This window comes from Eutrigla gurnardus, assembly GCF_963514095.1.
Source record: "Eutrigla gurnardus genome assembly, chromosome: 11".
NCBI classification, from domain to species: Eukaryota; Metazoa; Chordata; class Actinopteri; order Perciformes; family Triglidae; genus Eutrigla; species Eutrigla gurnardus.
The window spans coordinates 2,948,300-2,968,977 of record NC_139925.1 but is presented as its reverse complement, the minus strand read 5'-3'; the positions used below and the strand labels follow the sequence as shown (position 1 = coordinate 2,968,977).

The 20,678-nt window shown below is 45.6% G+C and overlaps 1 protein-coding gene across 1 annotated transcript in view; it reads right to left on the bottom strand.

Annotated features, from left to right (window-relative positions):
- Window positions 1–345: 345 nt before the first annotated feature.
- Window positions 346–20,678, bottom strand: part of LOC311020878 (gamma-aminobutyric acid receptor subunit pi) — a 34,592-nt gene continuing 14,259 nt past the window's right edge. Inside the window, exons 3-11 of the mRNA XM_084021133.1 lie at window positions 10,445–10,557; window positions 8,862–8,929; window positions 7,701–7,918; window positions 5,750–5,832; window positions 3,094–3,231; window positions 2,866–3,018; window positions 1,716–1,906; window positions 1,303–1,632; window positions 346–814 (exon numbers count right to left, since the gene is read on the bottom strand). Of these exons, the coding sequence (XP_083877259.1) occupies window positions 767–814; window positions 1,303–1,632; window positions 1,716–1,906; window positions 2,866–3,018; window positions 3,094–3,231; window positions 5,750–5,832; window positions 7,701–7,918; window positions 8,862–8,929; window positions 10,445–10,557 (1,342 nt within the window). The 3' untranslated portion in view covers window positions 346–766. The remainder of the gene's footprint in view (window positions 815–1,302; window positions 1,633–1,715; window positions 1,907–2,865; window positions 3,019–3,093; window positions 3,232–5,749; window positions 5,833–7,700; window positions 7,919–8,861; window positions 8,930–10,444; window positions 10,558–20,678) is intronic.

The window sequence follows — 20,678 nt, the reverse complement described above, 5'->3', positions numbered from 1 at the left end:
TGCTGTTAGCTCCCTAGCTGTTAGCTCCCTAGCTGCTAGCTCCCACGCTGCTAGCTCCCCTGCTGTTAGCTCCCTAGCTGTTAGCTCCCTAGCTGCTAGCTCCCTTGCTGCTACCTCCACTTGGCTTGAGGAAACAGTGTGTTTTACTAAGGAACATTATAAGTTATCCATGTCATTGTCAAACTGATTTAACAGATTATTTTAATTCAACTTGATCCGTTTTTAATTCAACTTGCCTGCTAGCTGGTTAGCTACCCAGAGCTAGCCAGTCAAAATTGTTAGCTGTAGCTGAGCCATTGCTAACGGAGGATTAACAATATGAAATTAAGAAAATAAGTGTCACTGGGGAAAATGTGAAATAAAAACAGGTGTTTGAAAAGTGAAATTCTTAAAAAATAGAAAATAAAATTGATAAATCTTATCTAAATTTAATTATATATTAATTTTATAATGTCAAACTTAAGCCGTGTGTAAATATTGTTATTATTCAACATATTGCAGGTTTCATTTCCTTCCTTTTTGAAACTGCAGTGCCAGAGCTTTAATACTGTTCATGGTGGCCAGTTTTCCAGAGGACAAGTGAAGGGGTCAAAGGCCACTACATTTATAGCGTCAATGAACGGAATAATAAGAGAGACAGCACCGCACGCCGGATTAAAAAATAACTCGTAGACGGACGCGGAGAGATTTGAACGGCGAGCGTTGGCGTCCCGAGGAGGCCGGTTTACAGTTTGAATCGTTCTTCCAGCTCCCTCGTCCCTCGTCTTCATCCCTCTTCTCCCGTTATTATTATTTTTCCCTCTAAATGTTGTACCTGCAGGCAGAAATGGAAGATGAAGTTGTAAAGTACCAAACGATCCGGTCCATCACAACAGAGAATCACCACCAGCTCGTTCTCCCTCAGTCACCGACCCTTAAATTACAGCTCCATCAACGGTAACGACCTGCACTTAAAATGAATGATATACTACAGCGAAGGAGACGCGACCGGACTTCTTTCTTTTTTTTCTTTTCTTAAGCAATGTTCATTTCATCTCAAGGTGTATCAGCATCGATCAAACCTCACCCGGCCGGATAAAAACTGTAAATGGAGCTGTAATCATAAGCATCACCTTTCTCGCTTCTTCGCTCATGAATCAAAATGAATGTAACACACACACCGAAATAACACGCACTGTACATACATACAGTTAAAAACACACTCCTCGTCTACACACACACACACCCTCGTTCTCCGGAAACACACCGCTCTGGAGCTAAATGCTAAAAGTAGAGATAATATGTCCAGTAGAGCAGGTTGACCATGACGAAGGAGAGCGGGAAGGTGACCCTGGAGTAGTTGTCTATGTGGTGCGGGTTTTCCACGTGACAGCAATGTATGGAGCGGATGATTTTGCGGACGGTGGAGAGGGCGGTGAGGCACCAGTGCCGGCGCTGCGGGGGCGACGCCTCGGGGCTCTGCTCGCTGCCCGAGGGGCTGGACGGGCTGACGGTGAGCTCCAGGGAGGCGGGGTCCGGGGCCGGGTTGGCGGTGGCGGCGGCCTCCTTGCGTCTCTTGGCCCTGTTGTGGTTGGAGATGGTGGTGATGATGCCGTTCATCTCGTCGTCCAGGTCGTGTATGTGGTGGCCGTACTGCGGAGGGGAGAGGGGGGTGTAATAACATGAGATGACCAGAAGGAGTGGAAACAACAAGCGTGCATGCGGGAGGGTCTCACCATCAGCATGTGCGAGTCGAAGTGCGTGAGGGTGCAGAAGTGAGCCACGGCGTACTCGATGAGCGCCCCGAAGATGAAGCTGAAGCAGATTCCCAGGTACACGTCGATGGCCTTGATGAAGCAGTTGGCGTTGGGCAGCGAGGTCCGGGCACCCATCATCAGAGTCGTCATGGTCAGCACCGTGGTCACGCCTAGCACCAACACAAAGCCCAGCAGGGACAAATCACTCACGACTGCTCCCAACTCACCAACCAGGGAGTTCTACTCACACCACAAACCTGCTCACATAACCTCCGGAAACAAAAGCCTGCTTTATTATTACTATCATCATCATTATTATTATTAATATTATTTATTATTATATAGAGGTCTATGTAGACTATATAGAGAGCTCGTGTGTAAAATGAAGAAGAAAAAACACCCTTTGGGGCACTACTGTACTGTAGATTCAATGTCAATGTGGACGCAATAAGCAAAATCTGCCCAAATTGATAAAACAAACATAAAGTATGTTGTCACCGTCTGTGTTATGATGCAACACAATGCATGATGGGATATAATGTTCTCTGCCATTTGCACATCATCTTGTATATTCTTGAATATGTCATAACTTTGGGACTAGCTAGCTAAAGATGACCTGAAATGAATGTGCCCTACATATCTCGTGTCCTTGTGAGGGCGTCGTGTCCTCGTGTTTGTGGGCTGCAGTGCAGCTGGATTTAATTCAATGCAACGTCTATGTTTGGATGTTCCCTCTCATAACGCCGGTGTCACAGAGGCTCTCTTCAACCATCAGCCCTCCCAAAACCCAAACCCAAGCCAACATCTGCTCTCTAAAGTCCCTCGTATATCTGTGATTGCTGAGGGAGATAAATAAGGTGGATGACACCGGTACGCGGCGCCTTCGGAGGCTGCCCAAACATGCTTCCTTCTTTTTCCTGATTCGGAGGATCTGGCTCCATTTTATTCATATAACGTTAGCTACCTCCTTCTGTGCTCTTTCTCGTTAACAGCAGCTGGTTGCTAGGCAACAGGAGCAGCAAATCCTCTGTAGACCAGACCTAAAGGTCGTTTAAAGGCGATTTTGGCTCATATCTGCGTACGGTTTGGTGCGATATGAAAGTGAGAGAAGTGGATGTTGGTGGTTTACCTATACAGATGCGTGCCGGGACGGAGGACAGGGAAATCCAGAAGGAGACCCATGAAAGGACAACAAGCAGACTGGAGGGCACGTACGTCTCCAGGATGAAGTACAGAATGCTCCTCCGCAGCTCGAAGTGGAAGACCAGCTTCGGGTAGTTGCCTTCGAGGAGAGGGACAGACGTTAGAGAACTTGATACCATAACGGCTGTGATTGAACAGTCAAGTTGGTCGTTACCAGTTTCATACACGGCCTCTGACACGGACGTGTAGTGGTCCTCCACCGTGTACTGGGCCAGCTGCAGAGTGTCCAGACCGCTGACCGACTCGTTCCCTCTGGTCCAGTAGAACATGACGTCGTTGATGTTGTATCCCCCTGGTGAGCAGAAAGAGGGGCACATTAACACTTCTAGATTGAAATGTGTTTATTTAGGTGTTTCATCTCCTATTTGAGGGGGACAGTCTGCCCCCGTTTGTTTGTTTGTTTGCCGTTAAAACAACACGACGCTCTAAACGTGTTCACATCCACCGTTAATGTTTCATGTGTTTGGTCTCGGTCACAGCAGAGACAGAATATTCTCCTCTCACACAGTTTGACACGCAGACGTCCAACAGGATTCACTAATGGAAACACATGTTCAGTTCTTCAAAGGAAGTCCTGATGAAGAACTCAACTGTTGACAGAGTTTTCATGCACGTTGCCCCAAGAGGCAACGCAACTAGAGGTGTGCAACAATCCATGTGGTCGAAGATGACAAAGTGTGACTATAACGATGTCAATTCATATTATTATTATTATTAGTAGTAGTAGTAGTAGTATACTTATTAATTAAGTAGTATACTTATTTATATCCATCCTCTATACAGTGCTCTACACTTAACTTATTTTTATTTTTTTACTTGTATTCTTATCTTTACTTTATATATATTTAGCTAAGAGTTTTTGTTTACTGTCTATTGTTTACTTTGTATATTTATTTTATACGTTTTTTTGTAAGCTGCTGGATATTCAATTTCCTTGCGGAAATCATCTATAAAGATCAATAAAGTTAAGTCTAAGTCTAAGTCTAGTAGTAGTATTAGTATTAGTATTAGTATTATGATGATGATGGTGAGAGGTAGGTGAGGACAAAGAGCATCCAGAACCTCGTTGGTGTACTTTTCTAATTTACCTGCAGAGGGAGCAAGAGAGTAAGAAAGGCTGCAGCAGGAACAACGATCCGTTCTCCATGAAACACTCATTAACTCGTTTCCTTTCTCTCTCCCAGTTAGACCGAGTCGTGTGTTATTGACTGACGCTGAGCCGCTGGCAGCAAAGCCCCCTAACGAAAGGTCAGAGGTGACTCCGATGCTGAAAGGTCCTGGAATCTCCCTGTTTTTCTCTCTCATTGAAGGTCTCATTATTTCTCTGACCTGAAGCCTCGACGTTACTGTACTGATTAGAGACACAGATGTGTAGTGACACGCCGTGCAGCGGCGTGGAAAGAGTTACATGGGGGGGTTCAACCTTCCAGTGTCCTGTCGCCACCTCCAAAACAAGTCACCATCAAAGAGGCTTTTCCCAGAGCCCGCCACCCAAAGATCACAAAAAAAGACTGCGACTATCTTTCTTGACTTTTTCTCTGCTGTCAGAGCAAACTAAATATTTCACCACAATCCCGATCTGAAAACGCGCCTCGCCCTCCCACGACGACGCTCACTTCAAACCTCCCTCCTGTGCGGAGGATGCCACTTTTTTGGCACCGCATTAAAAGAAATAAATCCTTCAATATACATGCTCATAAAAGAGAGCAGAGAGGGAGGTAGGGAAGGAGAGGAGGACCGTGGAGAGAGAGACAGAGCAGCAGGATGAGCAGAGAGATTGGCTGTAAAAAGAGAAAGATGCAGATATTTAGATGATTGAGGCGGCGGGGGTAGCATCCATCATCCTCTCAGTTACCTAACTTTAACCTCCAGATGTCTTTTTGTCTGCTAAGTGGAGACTGGAGCTGCCGGTAAATGTTTTATTTGGCACCGCGGTCCCTCGGTGGGCTCCTGGCAGGGATCAGACTTAGCTTAGCCTGGCTGGCTGTCACATAATAGCGTGGAGCAAAAGAAGCAAGCTGAAAAGCAATGATGAGGGATTGAGGCTGAGGAAGGGGATGGGATGGAGGAGGGATTTTTTCTTCATGCCTTCCATCCTTCGCACAGCCAAAAAAAAAAATCCATCTGGCCACGTTTTTTAATCTTAATTGCAATTTCCCCTAATTAGAAACATGCTGCCACCACATTTCCACTTGAACCCTGGAAGACGTGTCGGAATGACACAAATCATGTGTCAGGATTGTTAACAAGCAGACAATATGCTACGACAGATGCCTGCATTCTTGAGATATTTATACGAGGGTTTATAAATTCAGCTGGGCTCTTTGTCAGGGACAGGACGGAGCCTCAAATGTGGCGTTGAAGAGCTTATTTCAAAATAGTTGCTCTCAAAAAGGACATTTGGATCAGTCAGGGATTAGTTCTGATATCACATTGTGTATTCTCCAGATGTTTTGTCCTCATGCTGACATCTTCTCACTTTACACAGAGACTGAAAAGTCTATCAATCTTCTCTTCTAACTCTGAAAGTAACCACGTTCCTGTTTTCATGACAGACAAAGCTGCACAGGAGAACACTCTCATCGTGACCGAAAATCACCCCTGAGATCTCATCTCACACACACACACACACACACACACACAAACACACACACGGCCACAGTTTAGAAGATGAGAGAAAGTGATGTGTTTGATCCTTGGGTTTGATCAGATTCGTTTGACATCACGCCCACCCACCGAGTCGCTGCCGCAGCTTGAAGCTGCACTCGGATTGTCTGGGATTCTCTTTATTAAGTATGAAGTGTCCTTACAGCTCTCCAGTTGCAGTGTGCAGGTCTGCTTGTCCATGGGGTACTTGGTCAGATCCATGTTGCAAGCCACGGTGGTGGTGATCCTGAAACAAACACAGAACCATGTTGTTAACGGGACAGTAAATCTAGCACATTTATACCAAGCCGGAGCAGGAGTGAATGAGCGATTTCGGACACGGAGTCACAGAAGCGTTACTGATGATGGATGGCCTCTATCAGGTGTGCATGAGGTTATGATGAGTGATACAGCTCTGACACGCCGTCCCAGAGGCTTCCTGCCGGCTCGTTCTGTGATTGAGGGGCGATACTTTGGAGTTCAGAACTTTGTCAATAGTTCACACTTCACAGAATCAAACTTTGCTCAAAGTTTCAGTGCTTCAAAGTCCGTTCAGCAAGATCAATACCACAATAAGCACATCCACTTATAAATGGCAAAATGTAGGTGAAAGCTCAGACAATCCATCTGACATGCACCTTGATTGTTCCATACATTTGTCCGATATTATTAGTCTGCTTTCTGGCTTCATGATATTGTTCATCGGAGATCCTAAACTATTAAAGTAGAAAGAAATAATGGAATCTGCTCTCTAAACCGGCCCGACCTTTAGCTCCGATCACCTCAGTGCTTTCTCATGTATTCCCCTCCGGCACAGCGTTGAAACATTTACCACAGCTGTCCTTCCCTCAACACCTCACATTTCCCACTCCTCTCTGTCCCTTGTCCCCTGTCAGAGCCCCAAGTCCCTGAAGTGGCCTTCCTGAGCCCGACTATTATTTTTTTTTTCTGCTTGTCTTACTCTGACTAGTCCTGCTCTCTGACTGTGAAGCAGTCCCCTCCTCGACATTTCCTCTGTGCAGTTCTGAGCGCGGAGGTCCGTGAAGACTCGGGCGCGTACTCAAAGACCAACATCAATCAACACACGTCACATTGTACATAACAATGTCATGCACTTGTTAAAAACAAAGGCATGAATCAAAACTCAAAGACAAGCAGCCTCACACACCAGAGAGCGTCGCTGTTGATGTTTACAGTGAATGGAGACATGATTTACTGTGAGGCCGGCCTGAAGCGAGCCCGAATACCCAACCCAATTTACTCTAACGTGACACCCACGTACACCCCCCCCACCCCTGATAGTTGTAAAGTTACCATTAGAACAGTGAGAACGCTCCCATGCTCCCCCCCCTCCCCCCGCTTTCATTGTGTAACCATGACAGAAAAATCGTACACAAGAAAAGTAGTTCAGCACCACTGAGATCCAGGCACAAAAGCACTGTGTCAAATCAGCACCATGGACAGCTCTTAAACAATCTAAAAAACCAGTTCAGCACCACTGAGATCCCGGCATGAACTTGTTTAGTCAAATCAGCACCACGGACAGCTCTTATACAATCTAGAAGACCAGTTCAGCACCACTGAGATCCAGGCTTGAAAGCATTGAGTCAAATCAGCACCACGGACAGCTCTTATATATATAGACTGGCTGAGGTCAAAGCATTTGGCATGAAAGCAGTAGGATGTCTAAATCCCATCACCGCAGGCTTAAAGGAGCTGAACAAATTCACTTCGCTGGATGATCCGTCACCTTTTCTATCCGTAACCTGTCGGCCCGATGTCTCATCAGAACGTCAACATAATGTTGGTTTCAGAGGCTCGCCAAGAGCTTGTCAGAAATTAAGCCCTCGCATGCGGAGCAATCAATGCTGGGGAGATGCTGCTGCTCTGACAGCCCACAGCTCTTTGTATTGACATTTTCATGCCCCCTCCTATTCATACAATCCAATTCTCAAGTAATAGAATTGACACAATCCCCTGCTTCGCAATCAAATTATCTCAAATTCAACCCTCTGCAAATGTCCTCTCCGTTCCCTGGCCTACTTCGCATCATCTGTCACAGCAGAAAAAAAAACACAACAAGCAATGAGCCAACGAGCTCGTCCGTTATCTCACCTCAGCGCGTAGAGGACGGTCCCGTTGGGGAAGATGCGTATCAGCCTGTTCTCCACGGTGATGTCATGGAGGAAAGACTTCTTGGAGTCCACGATGAAGGTGTCAGGGACCCAGAGCAGCTCCACCAGCCGCCCGTCCAGGCTCAGGCTCTTGTTGCCCTCAAACACCAGGCGCTCGTCCGTCCAGCGCTGGCGGAGGAAGATGGTGGCGGTGTAATCCTGCAGGATCGGGGCTCAAAGGTCACACAACGGAGCTAACGGGCTATTTTAACAAGCCTGTCAATAATGTGCTGACAGTCAAGTGATTTTTTTTCTATTTTTGCAAACTAAGCTTCTGCCTGTTTTTCATTAGTCAGCTTGAGGCTTTTTTATTTGCATTGTTGGGTATTGGAGGCCTCCCTAAGCCCTTCTGTGCCTGAAGCAACAGTAATCCACTGCAATGCTTCACATCAGAAAGTCTGCTCTGCTTTTTTAGGACACTGAACATATTTTTGTGATTCCATCCTAAAAAAAAGTCCAGATGTTGCATCGTGCGCAGCCACGTAATCAATTTGTTCTGTTGTGTGGCAACAAGCGGTGAGCCATACATGTTCACAGTGAATCAGCCCCGGAGGAACCCCATCAGTCCTCTGGTTAAGTGAAGCTCTCCCATGAAGTTACAAGAGTCTTCTCCCCATCAATCATGTCGATAGCCCCGATGACTTCTGACTGAACGAGCCTGAGCTTCGCTGTGATCTATCCTCGTGTCTCGCTGTGGAGAAACTATAAGTGCATATCAGGTTTGGTTGAGTCCCACTCAAACGCTCTCCAGGGTCCAATCGTCACACTCGTTATTCACACTTGTTTCAACCTTTAAAACCACGATATTGAAAAACATATCTGACGTCAGGACCATGATGGTAATATTAGCAGGACTGTGCGTCTACAACACAACTGGCTGGAAACGGTTCCCTATTGCCTTCATTAGTTATAAATAAAGCTGCATAGAACTAATTAGTCTGACGTTTATTTCCCAGACGTTAAGTACAAAGGAATTCAATATCATAGATATTACATAATGGCTATGAACCAATCAGATTGCTTGATTTGAGCATCTCGTGTAATAAGTCATTAGTCTTGTTAGCGTGTTTGTGTGCGGCTGGCCGTGATGAGGTTGTCTCACCATGTTGATCTCTGAGATGGTGTCGATGCTGGCGATGTCCAGGCTCATCCCCACCGTTACAGGCCCGTCTGAAACACAGAGGAGAGCAGTAATATTATATATTGTTATGTCACAGAATGAGGTATCTTGAAGAGGCGTAGGGACGTACTGCTGTAGGATAAAGCCTGGTGTTGGATAGTAAACGGTTCTTGAAGGAGAGCATTTATAAAATGACTGAAGACCCCACATCATCAGCTGCAGTCTGTCGAGCATGAACCCCTGAAGGGAATTAGTTCCCCCTGATTCTCCACCAAAGAGGCGTTACTCTGCCGCTCTCTTCTGTTTCATCTTCCCATTCTCCGTCTCTCTGATCAATCTTCATTCCTGTGACAGACTAACGAGCCCGATGTCGTCCTGCAGATACTGTATGTGTGTGTGTGTGTGTGTGTGTGTGTGTGTCTACTGTAGCTGTGTGTGTGTGTATGGATGTGCAGTAACTGTAAACAAGAGTTTGTGAATCCACGTACTAGCAACTACAGCTGACGAATACATTACATTTCACAAACCTAATGTGTTGCCTCTGCAGAAGATGATGATGATGATGATGATGAAGTGTAAAACACCTTCAGTCTGGATTGAGTTATCTTTGGATGGAGACATGCATTTCAATTTAACCACTGACCTGACTAGACCTATAACATGAAGCTGATCCTCTAAAGTTACTTCAGCAGGAGAAATAATGATTAGGTTTGGAGTAAGGGGGGCCAACCGGCTCCAGAAACAGTGTTGAACCCTGCTGGCTGTGCCGGCGGCTGTCTGGCCAGGAAGACACTGACATGCAACAATAGCTCCGTGCCCTAAAATGGTGAAACATTTTCTCTCGAACTGTCGTGTTGGTAGAAGCTCCATGAAAGCATGACGACAGCGTTGCAGCTGTCGCATCTCTAGCGAAGCATTTCTGGGTGTTTTTGGATTCCCTCAAGGTTTAGAGAATGAACACAAATGACTGGAAGTTAGTGTAATGCAAATACATGTGCGTGGGTGTGTGAATGTGTGTGTCTGCATCAGGTTTGTGCCAAGCTTGTGTTTTCTAGGGGAGACTTGTCCGAGGTCTTATTACAGATCAAACAGCCAGTAAACAAACCGTAATCACATTGTGATGGATTCCCAGCACAGAACAATAACGGCAGCGAGGGGATTTGCAGGCGAACAACACAACGCCGCTCCTCTGGAAGCATGGGACACTCTGCTTCTCCACTGGAAGGAAATTAGTCGCCTGCTGGAAATTGGAATCTAAATCACAATGCGAATTAACGGCTCTGATTTCGGTTAAGCTATCTAACAACATGATTATTTTCTGATTTATAAAACTATTAGTGCTTAAGTAGCGTTTTTCCGAACCCAAAGTAATTTCTGGGACAATTTCAAGGATAAACTCTTATCTTAATACACATATGGAGCGAATTTTAAATGTATGTCAGCGTGTATATTACTCAGGAGGGAAATAAATGCAATCCGAGCGCCGTCTCGTTCTCCATCAAACACACATTCCCCCCCGAGTGTTCTGTCATTCCTGTGGCTGCATGTGTCGGCGGTTTCCTTACTGTCAAAGAAAGGCCTGAGGTACTTGTTGTATCCCTTCATCAGCTTGTGGATGGTGGGAGGAAGAATCTCTCCCTCCTTCACTTCTGCGTTGAGCATGGAGCTCTCTAACAACCTGGGAGCAGAGATGGAGAGAGAACAGAAAGCAGAATTATTTTCCCTTTCTTCCTCTTCGCCTCACTGTTCACAGAATCTGCAGGGTGTCGATTGACTTTCACGGCAAATATTAGAAACCATGCTGAGGGGGAGTGAGGGCGAATGAAGTGGCGACTGCAAAAGCTCCAGGAAGAAGAAGAAAAAGAAGAAAGACACTTAATACTCTACTACTTATTTGGTTACCTCCACTTGACCTGGATCAGAATGTTTAACACTCTCCATCCCTCTCCCCCAACCCCCCATCCCTGTTTGTTTCTGAATGCTATCCTTGAAGGCACATTGAAGTGTGGGAAGATGATAATATTGCTGGCAATTGCGGCGAGGGACAAAAAAAAAACACATTGCGACTTCCCCCAGTGTGTGTGTGTGTGTATGTGTGTGTGCATAAATCAGGCTCTAAATCCAGAAGGCCCACTCCGTGGAGAAAGCCCCCCGGGGCCACGTGCACATGATGTAAGAGGAGCTGAGGCAAGAACGCATCGGGGGTGCAGAGGCAGAAAACATCTTCATTCATTCATTCATTCACTCACAGTATGAGTGAAGATCATCAGTGTGTTACTGAACATGTAGGTGGTTTCATCTTCATGCCAGTAATTTACTGTTTGTGCTTTAATCCCGGTCGTTTCCCGCCATAAAATGCTGGAAAATCAAGACTTCCTCCGTTCTACACGGTTGCTTCTGGGTGACGATGAGCTTCTTTAAGTATGTTAATTATAGATTATATGTGTCTACTGTAAGCAAGAGTTTGTGAATTCAACATCCACCTACCAGCAACGCCAGCTGACTAAAAACATCTTATGACTAATTTGTTGCCTCTGTGCAAAAAGATGATGCTGATGATGAGGATGGACCATGCATTGCATTTTGACCACAGACTGTATATTAGAAGTGAGCATCGTCATGGTGATGTCACACGTTGCTTCGTGGACGACAGTTTTCAGACTCAAGTTTTTGGCCAAATTGTATCAAACGGTGAAGTGACCAGATTTGATCCCTGTGGTTTCCCATCATGTAGGTGCTTGTGTGGTGACGTCATCATGACCTCGTTCTACACGGTTGCTTCTCCGTGACGATGACCTCGTTTAAGTATGTTAATTATAGACAGTATGTGCGTCGTGATTTATTGATGATGTAATCTTACAGTTAAGTTTTCTGTAGGCAGACACACTTTATGGAACATGAGCAGCAGATCTGTGACGCTACATTTAGGCATCGCAAGGCTAATGTTACCATGGCAACATGCTCACAACGACAATGCTATCAGGTGCAGTAGTATCATCCTCTTCCTTCAGTGTGACTACAGCTGACGGTGATGGGAATGTCGTATTTCATGCCAATCCATCAACTCGTTTTTGGAAGAAACTTAATTCTGAACCTCATATGTCGACCTGCCGGTAGTAGATCGATGAAGAATCCTAAGGAATTCATCCTCTGGGGACCTTGATGATGTGAGACGAATTTCATGGAAATCCATTCAGTTTTTTGTCGAGACACAAAACCAAGAATATCAACTGATGTTTTTGTTGATCAACCAGGAAGCTGCAGCACAAACTTTCCTCTGGGGACCATGAACCCAACACTGCCATCCCTCGACCCCTAAAGCTAGCGAGGCCAGAAAGGAGGATTTGGTCAGTTTATAACGCATAAAAGTATCAATAGTTATATTTCTGATTGAATGTTAAATCAAATTAATAGCTACTGAAAAAAATACATGGAAGGAACTGATTTTTACGGGAAGTTTCAATAACAAGCTTGAAACTGCAAAGATTAAAAGGAATCACAAGTCATGTTCATGTCGGGCTGTGAATCCACCACGCGGCCCGAGAGCCGATCCTCTGAAACCAGAAAGCCTTCGACAAAAACCAAAAGCAGAGAGTCTTCTCCCTGAAAGCCAGAAGTTGTTTCTCGTCTCCGTGTCGAATCAGCTGATCCAGTGGGGTATCTCGCTCCCAGCACACTGTTGCTATGCTGCGTGAAGTCTCGCTGGCTCTATCGCCCGTTGTTTCAGCCCGGCAACCGCCTCGGCTGGGAGAAGCCGCGTTAGCGACGGTTAGCGGCACCACATTATCAATCTAGGTCGCCCTGCGTGACCCTCATTACATTCACAAACGGCTTCGCATCTGTGTGCCTGGATGTGTGTTTTCAGAAACATGAAAGATGAGGATTGCAGCAAGAAATACATGTCAGGGAGGTGGGGTGATAAAAAAAAGAAATCCAAGGCTATGCCCATCTTTCAGGGAATTGATTTCCTAACTCTTACGGTTTCTATCTTCGATGTTCGTCAGGCTTTTACAGTCTGACAATGAGAGCGCTAACAGCTTCCACCTCCTCTCTCGCCATCCATCTCCCCGTAAATCCCCAGACTCTCCAACCTCAGGCTGTCGAAACCTTCACCTGTAGACGGGGATGAGACCTCGGCTCTCCAACTGCCAAAACAGTCGCTACCCACTGAGCCCTGACACCGAGGGGGGGGGGGGGGGGGGGGGGGGGGTAGAATCCCCAGAATCACACAGGCTAACTAATATTAGCATCTCTTCTGTTATGTATGTGCAAGGCGGCACGATCAGGAATACAAGAGGATAGTCTGTAAGCGAAACACACACACTGTACATGCACATACACACACCACTCATATGTATGTACCACATGGGGTCCCCCCGCCTGACACACCTGACCCACCTGCCTAGCAACAACAACAAGATGACACATCGAACGCCCTCAGCGGAGCTGAAGGAGGCCTCCGCCATACTAAGTCACAGGCTGTTGCAAAAAAATATATATATAAATATGTTGGTTTGGTGTTTGCCTCCATATTTGCTCCAGGAGGAACCGGGCAATCACCCCTGGTTCTGAAAAGTGAAGCCAATGCTGAAGCGCCTTAAACTAAACAAGTCTGAAAAAATGGTCCTACTTCTCTCTTGATGTATTTCCTCAGTAAACATCATGGTTCATGGTCTCAATCTCTAGTTTCAAGTCTGTGTGTCTCTGGAAAGGAAGGTCAGAGACTTGGAAAGGTCATACCCGAAAATAGGTCGAGTCCCTCCGACCTCCCGTTTCGACGAAGGATCAGCGCGACCGATCCTCTCTTTCGTGAATAACTTTGCCTGTGAAGGTTCTAGACCCTTTCGTACACGAAGACTAAGTCCACTTCCACTTCACATTCAGTCTGTGTGCAGCATGTATGTTGTATCACACATATTATTTATTGTATCACACATATTATTTGTTGTATCACACACATTATTTGAACGTACACTAATAAGCTAAGCCAAGTACAACCCGTATTGAGCCCCGGTGCAGTAGTGCTGTCTGAAGGGATCCCTCCACCCACGCAGCCCACATCTAAACATCTGTACTACTAATAGATGCTCAGTAGTTCTGTCACCTCACACAGCTGGGTTTCCGCCCACAAACTAAACACATGCAGGTTATAAATGAATGCTTTTTCAGTCTACGAGGACTGACAGTCTGTCCAGGGCGTAGCCGGCCTCAAACGGGACAACCTGCATTTGTAAAAGAGGACGGATCGGTGTTGATCGGTTTCTCATGCAGCAGATTAGCGCTGCAGCTCGTGACACTGGGCCAGTTTCTGAGGGCTCGATCTGTCACGGCTGCTCCAAAAAACAGCTGCTTGATCGGCACGGACCCGTGGATGTAAACAACGTCTTCTAATGTGCTAATTGGCCGGTCCCAAGCGATCGCTGCTTAGCCTTCTGAACTCGGGGGAAGGGAGTGCCAGCAGGAGACAACGATCAGTCCGTCTCTTTCTGTTAGGATCAAGAAGAGTCTTCTGTAATTCCAGATAATAATAAGCCCTTCGGTTTGCTCCCGTCTCTCATAACAGTAAATGTCCCCCGATGCAGATAATTAGCCAAACTACTACACCCGTCCTCTGACTGCATCCACAGTGAGAAAAAGGCAATCAACAGGATGGAAGTTCCAGAACAAAAAGGCTAAATCAACTACCGTGTAGCTTGAAAGAACAGTTTTCTTATATAGTATAGGGCTGCTGCAGCCAGGTGATTAGCTTAGCATCAACACTGGAAGAAGGGGGCGCAGCTAGCTACCGTTTCTTCTACTGTGTGTTCAATACACCCTCAACATTCATGATGGCCCCGTTCCATTTAGGTGGGCCAGGATCCTGCTATTATGTTGGCACACTGGAATGACTGTGAAACACGAAATATAATGATGAAATTAATTACGCTGGCAATGACAAGATGCTGCCTTGACATGCTGTGAAAAGGGCCGATTCCTCTAAACCTTGTAAAGATACATATTTCCAGGATGTAACTGAAGTTACAACCACTGATTGTCATGTTTACAACATACACATGTAGATTGAGCCCCAATCTTCCTTATGTCTTCATGCCGTTGGTCCAAGCAGCACTCATTTTAAAGCATTCAATTCCCTTGAAATGAAGTTTTCAGCAGCAGGGTCTGGGAGTCTGGCCCACTCAGACCTGGTCTTGGTTCTTGGCTTGTCATTGCTGGAAGCCCCAGTAGAGTCTGAGCTGTCTCCGCTGACCCTGCAGGACTTTGATTTGGTCTCAGTGGGACCATCGACCAGTATCTAGAAATAACTGTATGGAAAGAGTCGATCTTCTCACCGATGATGTATTTCACTGATGTGGGTCATAAAGAAGTATCGGCATTAAATGGAGACTTGTAGTCACATCTAGTGGTCAGAAGGCAGTCGTTGTTGGGCAATCACTGGTTTGTTTTAATACCTTTAAATATGTGAACAACATCCAGAACATCTGGTCTGCTTATACTGGTGGTTCAGCCTGGAGGAACCTCCTCCTCCACCACAGGACGGCCTCCTATATATATATATATATATATATATATATATATACATATACATACACACATACATATCCTCTGCTGCAGGCGACGCTGCCGTGCCTGCTGTTTGGATGTGGCTGCGTGGGTGGAGGGATCCGTTCAGACAGACTTACTGTACGGGGTGACAGGGTGGCTTGGAATGAAGGACTCAAACCCTGTGGGGGAATTTGCCTTTTCAAATCCTGTTTCATGACATAGCCTCCCCAGATACCCCTCCAACCCCCCGACTCTTACTCCTCTTCCCAGTCTCTGAAGGCATCCGTCCAGGCAGCACTTGCCACATTTCACAACAGATTAATTCAGTTGAACATAACCCCTGCAGAGGGCTGAGTAACGCTCTCCGTGGACCCCCCATCCCCATCTCCTCTTCTTCCACTCCACTTCAACCCGCTTGTCACTCTTCCCTCATTGATTCGTGTCATCTGTCGCTCCCCAAACTCTCTCAGCTCAGCTGGCCTCCTTCCTCTGCTGCCATGCGACGCTGCGACGCCGGAGCCTCACAAAGATGCCAACATGTCTGTTCTGTGTGCACTGTTAGGTGGCCGGTTCAAATCAGCTGAGCAGAGCGGGGTTTAATAAGGGACAGGTTTTGTTCTTTTTTTGATGGCATCCCTCCAAGCAGCCGTAGACTCTCCTGTAGGTCATATTTCTTTCAATCGAATTATGCAAAGTATTTAAAGAGGATCTATGATGCTTTTCTGCTTCTTCCCTTTCATTTTGTCTGCCTAAGTGCAAGACAATGCAAGATGAAAAAATTAATTTGCTTCATTGACGTCTCACATCAGCATTTTTATTCCTTTTACTGCACCAAATACAGCAATTACCGGCGTAGTAAACCAACAGATGTGTGTCTTGCTAGATCCATGATGTCAGAACCCAGGCAGGACGGCGTTTGTGGGACTACAACATGTACAAAGCAGCAATAGTGGTGATTATAGCCGTGATGGAGGGAACTCGCCTCCTGAACTTCTTCAAACGTCTCAATTCAAACCTCTAAGTGGCGATGACACTAATGAACACATCAGCATCACATCTGTCCAGGCGCTGGTTGGTCCCGCCCCCTCAAACAAAGCCAGTGAGAGTGGAGACGAGCGCTGGAGTCTCAAAGGCAGGAAGGTCACACAGCGTTTATCTGCAGCAAAGCCTGATGGGAAAAATACATTAAAAAGCATGTAAAACATTTCAAGTATGAACCAGAAAAGGAGCAGATTATGTTCCCTTTTCTAATCACACTTCATGTCCTAAATGGTGGAATGTGAAGAATGGGTTCCAATTATGTGGGTGACATCATCGCCATTTAAATGAGGTCACAGACGTATTCTGATTGGTTGACCTTCAAGCTCCGAGAATCGAGCTTCATTCATATTCAGATGACATCTCTGTGAAGCCTCAGATCAAATTGTGAAGCCGTAGAAATTGGTTCCATTACTCTCCACACATTTATGCCGCCTTGGCAGGCTGTGACAGGATCCCTGACTACCTGGTACAGTAAGGAGGAGGAGGAGGAGGAGGAGGAGGAAGAGGCGTCCGTTGTGTGACAGGCTGCCGGAGAGAGAGCAGGTACAATGATCTCCTCCGTCCTCCAGGTGTGCTGCAAACGTTCGCTCTGCCTGTCAAGTTGCATTAAACGTCTTCTTCTCTCCTTTGGAGGAGAATATTCATTTTTCGGCCGCTGTGAAATGGGATTTGAGGAGCGTCGCTGCTGCTCTCACATCCAGAGATTATTCTCTCGCTCATCAGGGACGTTGGGAGGTTTCCTCAGACCCCCTCAGCCACTCCTCCGGGCCCCCAGATGCAGAGGCAGCCCAACCATATATATATATATATATATATATTTATACTCCTGAGTTGGTGTCGCAGGCTTTCATGGATAAAAGCAGCTGTTTCTGCCTTTCATGCTATAGCAGGCAGCTCCCCTAAGCCCCTGCACACGGGAGAATAAGAACTCCCTCCTGCCGAAATACGTAACATTTACTGTCTTCATAAGCCCACTGAAGTCTGAATCTGAGAAAATATGAGCTGTGACATAAAAAAAAGACTTTATTTCAAGTGTAGATGGCACACTTTTATATAGTTCTTCTGGATACTTTAGTCCTCGTTCCGTGAAACGAAGACGAAGCCTGCTGGAGAATAATCCAGCCAACGTTGTGATTAACCAGCAAAGAAATTATAATTTCATGCACTTAACAATTCTGTTGGGTCAACTATAATTTAAAAATGCCATTTCCAGGGTTCTTACACATTTTCCAAAGTCAAATTCAAGCACTTCAAGGTGCATTTCCATGCTTTTCCAGCCCCTTCCAGCTGTGGTAAACTCCATCTTTGTATCAATCCAATGGTCAGTATTCAGTCTACTTATTATGTCACTTGTTCATCACATTAAATGAGATGTTATTGTCCTCTAAACAACCAACATGATGTTTGGAGACAGCTTTTTACAGAAGGACCACACATGAAAGGAAAACTAATTCCACTAACAGATCCACAGAAATATAATCACCAACTATTTTCATCATCTGTTCATCATCAAAAGTCATTTTTCATAAAGAAATGTCAGAAAATGCTGTTTTCAGTCCCTCAGATATGGAGATCTTCTTTCCTCTGTTCTATCATAGATGTCATCACATACAACACACATTTCAAGACCTTTATTCTAAAGCCAAGCACTTTCCAAACCTTGAAAACACCACACTAAGATGCAAGGGTTTTCAAGGATTTCCAGCACCCGTACCAGCCCTGTGTTTCTTTATCATGACAGATACGGCTGCAGCATTATTAACATGCCGGCCGGAGGGGGGGGGGGGGGGGGGGGAGTTGTCAATGAAGCTCTGCTCCGTCGCCCCCCTCAGCCAATTAAGATGAATTATTGCTCACTTTGCCCCCCCCTTGTATCCGCTCGCTGTTTAATCCATTACAGTCACCATGTGTGTATTCCTGATCCGGCTGCTAATTGGACGGATTCTCCACGCCAGCCGTGCTGCACGCGCCCGTTTATCGAGATGGTAATGTACATCAGCTGCTGCTTTTTCAACCAGGCGAGGCCGTCGCTCAGGGAAGAGAAAATACAATACACACATGCAGAATTATAAAAAAAAGGGACATATGGTGTCAATGATCTGAGAAAATGTTCTTAGATTAGATTGTGAGACGAATCGTGCAGGTGTTGAACAGCCGTCTGATGTTTATGGATCTAAATGTGTCTCTCTTTGTGAGGGCGAGATAGCATCACACACACACACACACACACACACACAGTCTCCTGAGTGGCTGGACATTCACCGGCACGGTGAGATAATCCACAGTCCTCAGTCTGGGAAAACACATTAGAATGGCTCTTTGGGGGAAAGGGTTCAAGTCAGAGGTCGAAGATCCAAGTGGTAGGTTCATCATGATGGTAACCGGCGAGGGTCTGAGCTCTTACCGACTGCTTTAATTCACACTCGTGTTTGAGAAGCTCCACATTCTGCTTTAGTGCAAACATGATGACGCTCATATATATAAAGACAGTGACAGTAAATATAAAAACAGGAAGGCCAGGTGGCAACCTCCAATTCTTAAACCTGCATTCTGTCTGCTGGCCATCAGGGGGCGACACCTCTCTGATCGCATGGAAGTCTATGAGAAACTTGTTGATTTATTATCTAAGTAATATATTAATATAAGTTATATTCAGTCATATCCCGCCCCCCGGACTTTCCCTCTAGCGCCACCAACAGGTTCATTAAAGCCTCAACAACTGCTGGACACACTCACATTCCTCTTCAGGGTGTGAAGTGTAATTACTCAGGTAATCCTCTGATCTTTCATCCAAAGAGAACATCTTCCATCTTCCAAAATACAAACCGATGGCGTTGCCGTCACCGTCGGCGTCCCTGCTGCTGCTGATCTGCTGTGAAACACCTGACAGGAAATTAGCAGCTGACTCCCTCATCCGTCTGTCTGAGTTCACGTATCTCATCTGACATTCGTCTGACTGTAAAGTACAAAAAAAAACTCATTCCTTCAACTCAATCTGATCTTTGGGCAGAATCTGAAATGTCAGTCCAGATGTTTAGTGAAAGAACAGAAATCTGAGGAAATGAAATGAAACCCAAATATAACGCTGGAGTTATATTGAAACAAAACGTACGTCATCCTGCGATCAACAGGTTGGATTTCTATCATTTTCTGCCTCTGTGTGTAATCTCAGTGTTTCCTCCATCAGGAGTCACCGAGGGGAAACTCATTAGTCAGAAAGAAAACAGGTTTTTATTTCCAGCTCAGATGAAACGCTGGAACAGGCATGTTGACGGCTGAATTCACAGCAACAATGTTCTCACATGGACCGTGATTTTTTTTTTATCAAACCTTGTATAAAAGAAGACTTCCATCATTAAAAATAGCTACTAAGAGTCACCGCAGCAGAAATAAGGATGCACATCTCCACTGAACCGCAGAGGAACATAAAAAGGTGTATTTCTGATCTCTGAGGGGTTTTTACAGCACCGAGATCACCAGAAACAAAGTTTCAACGCCGTCCAGATTACGACACCTCCTCCATCAGCCCTCCACTCTCCAATTACAGGAGAGAGAGACAGAGACAGAGACAGAGAGAGAGAGAGAGAGAGAGAGAGAGAGAGAGAGAGAGACAGAGAGAGCGTATTAAATCACATCCTCCGGGTATTCCAGGGTTAGTCAAGCAGCACTTAATGGAGGTTTTTTTTATTTTTCTTATGCCGAGCTGAAACATTAAGGTATGGAGAATGAGAATATCTGCAGGGCAATTATAATAAGAGTCTAATTATATTCTCAAAAAGCCACGGAGCCATACTATCATTGTGCAGATTAACTTTTTAAGGCAGCAATTTCAAATTTCATTTTTTTTAATATCAGGTTTTTTCCCCCGATAGATTCCTTATTGAAGAACGTCCACATTAAGTCTCAGCACTGCACACACACACACACACACACACACACACACACACGCACACACACACACACGCGCACGCACGCACACACACACACACACACGCACACACACACACACACACACACTGTGGAGGAGCGACGGGTGGATCTGATGAACACAGAGCGGCACCCTTACTGGATTCTGGTGTGAAGTTTGCTTCTATTATTCAATCCCGGCTATGGACGTGATGACACCGACTTATTGACTTTAGGGGACTTTTGTATTTTTTTTTAAAGAGAGAAAAAAGGGAAATCTCCCCTCAGATGAATGATTCAATTACAGCG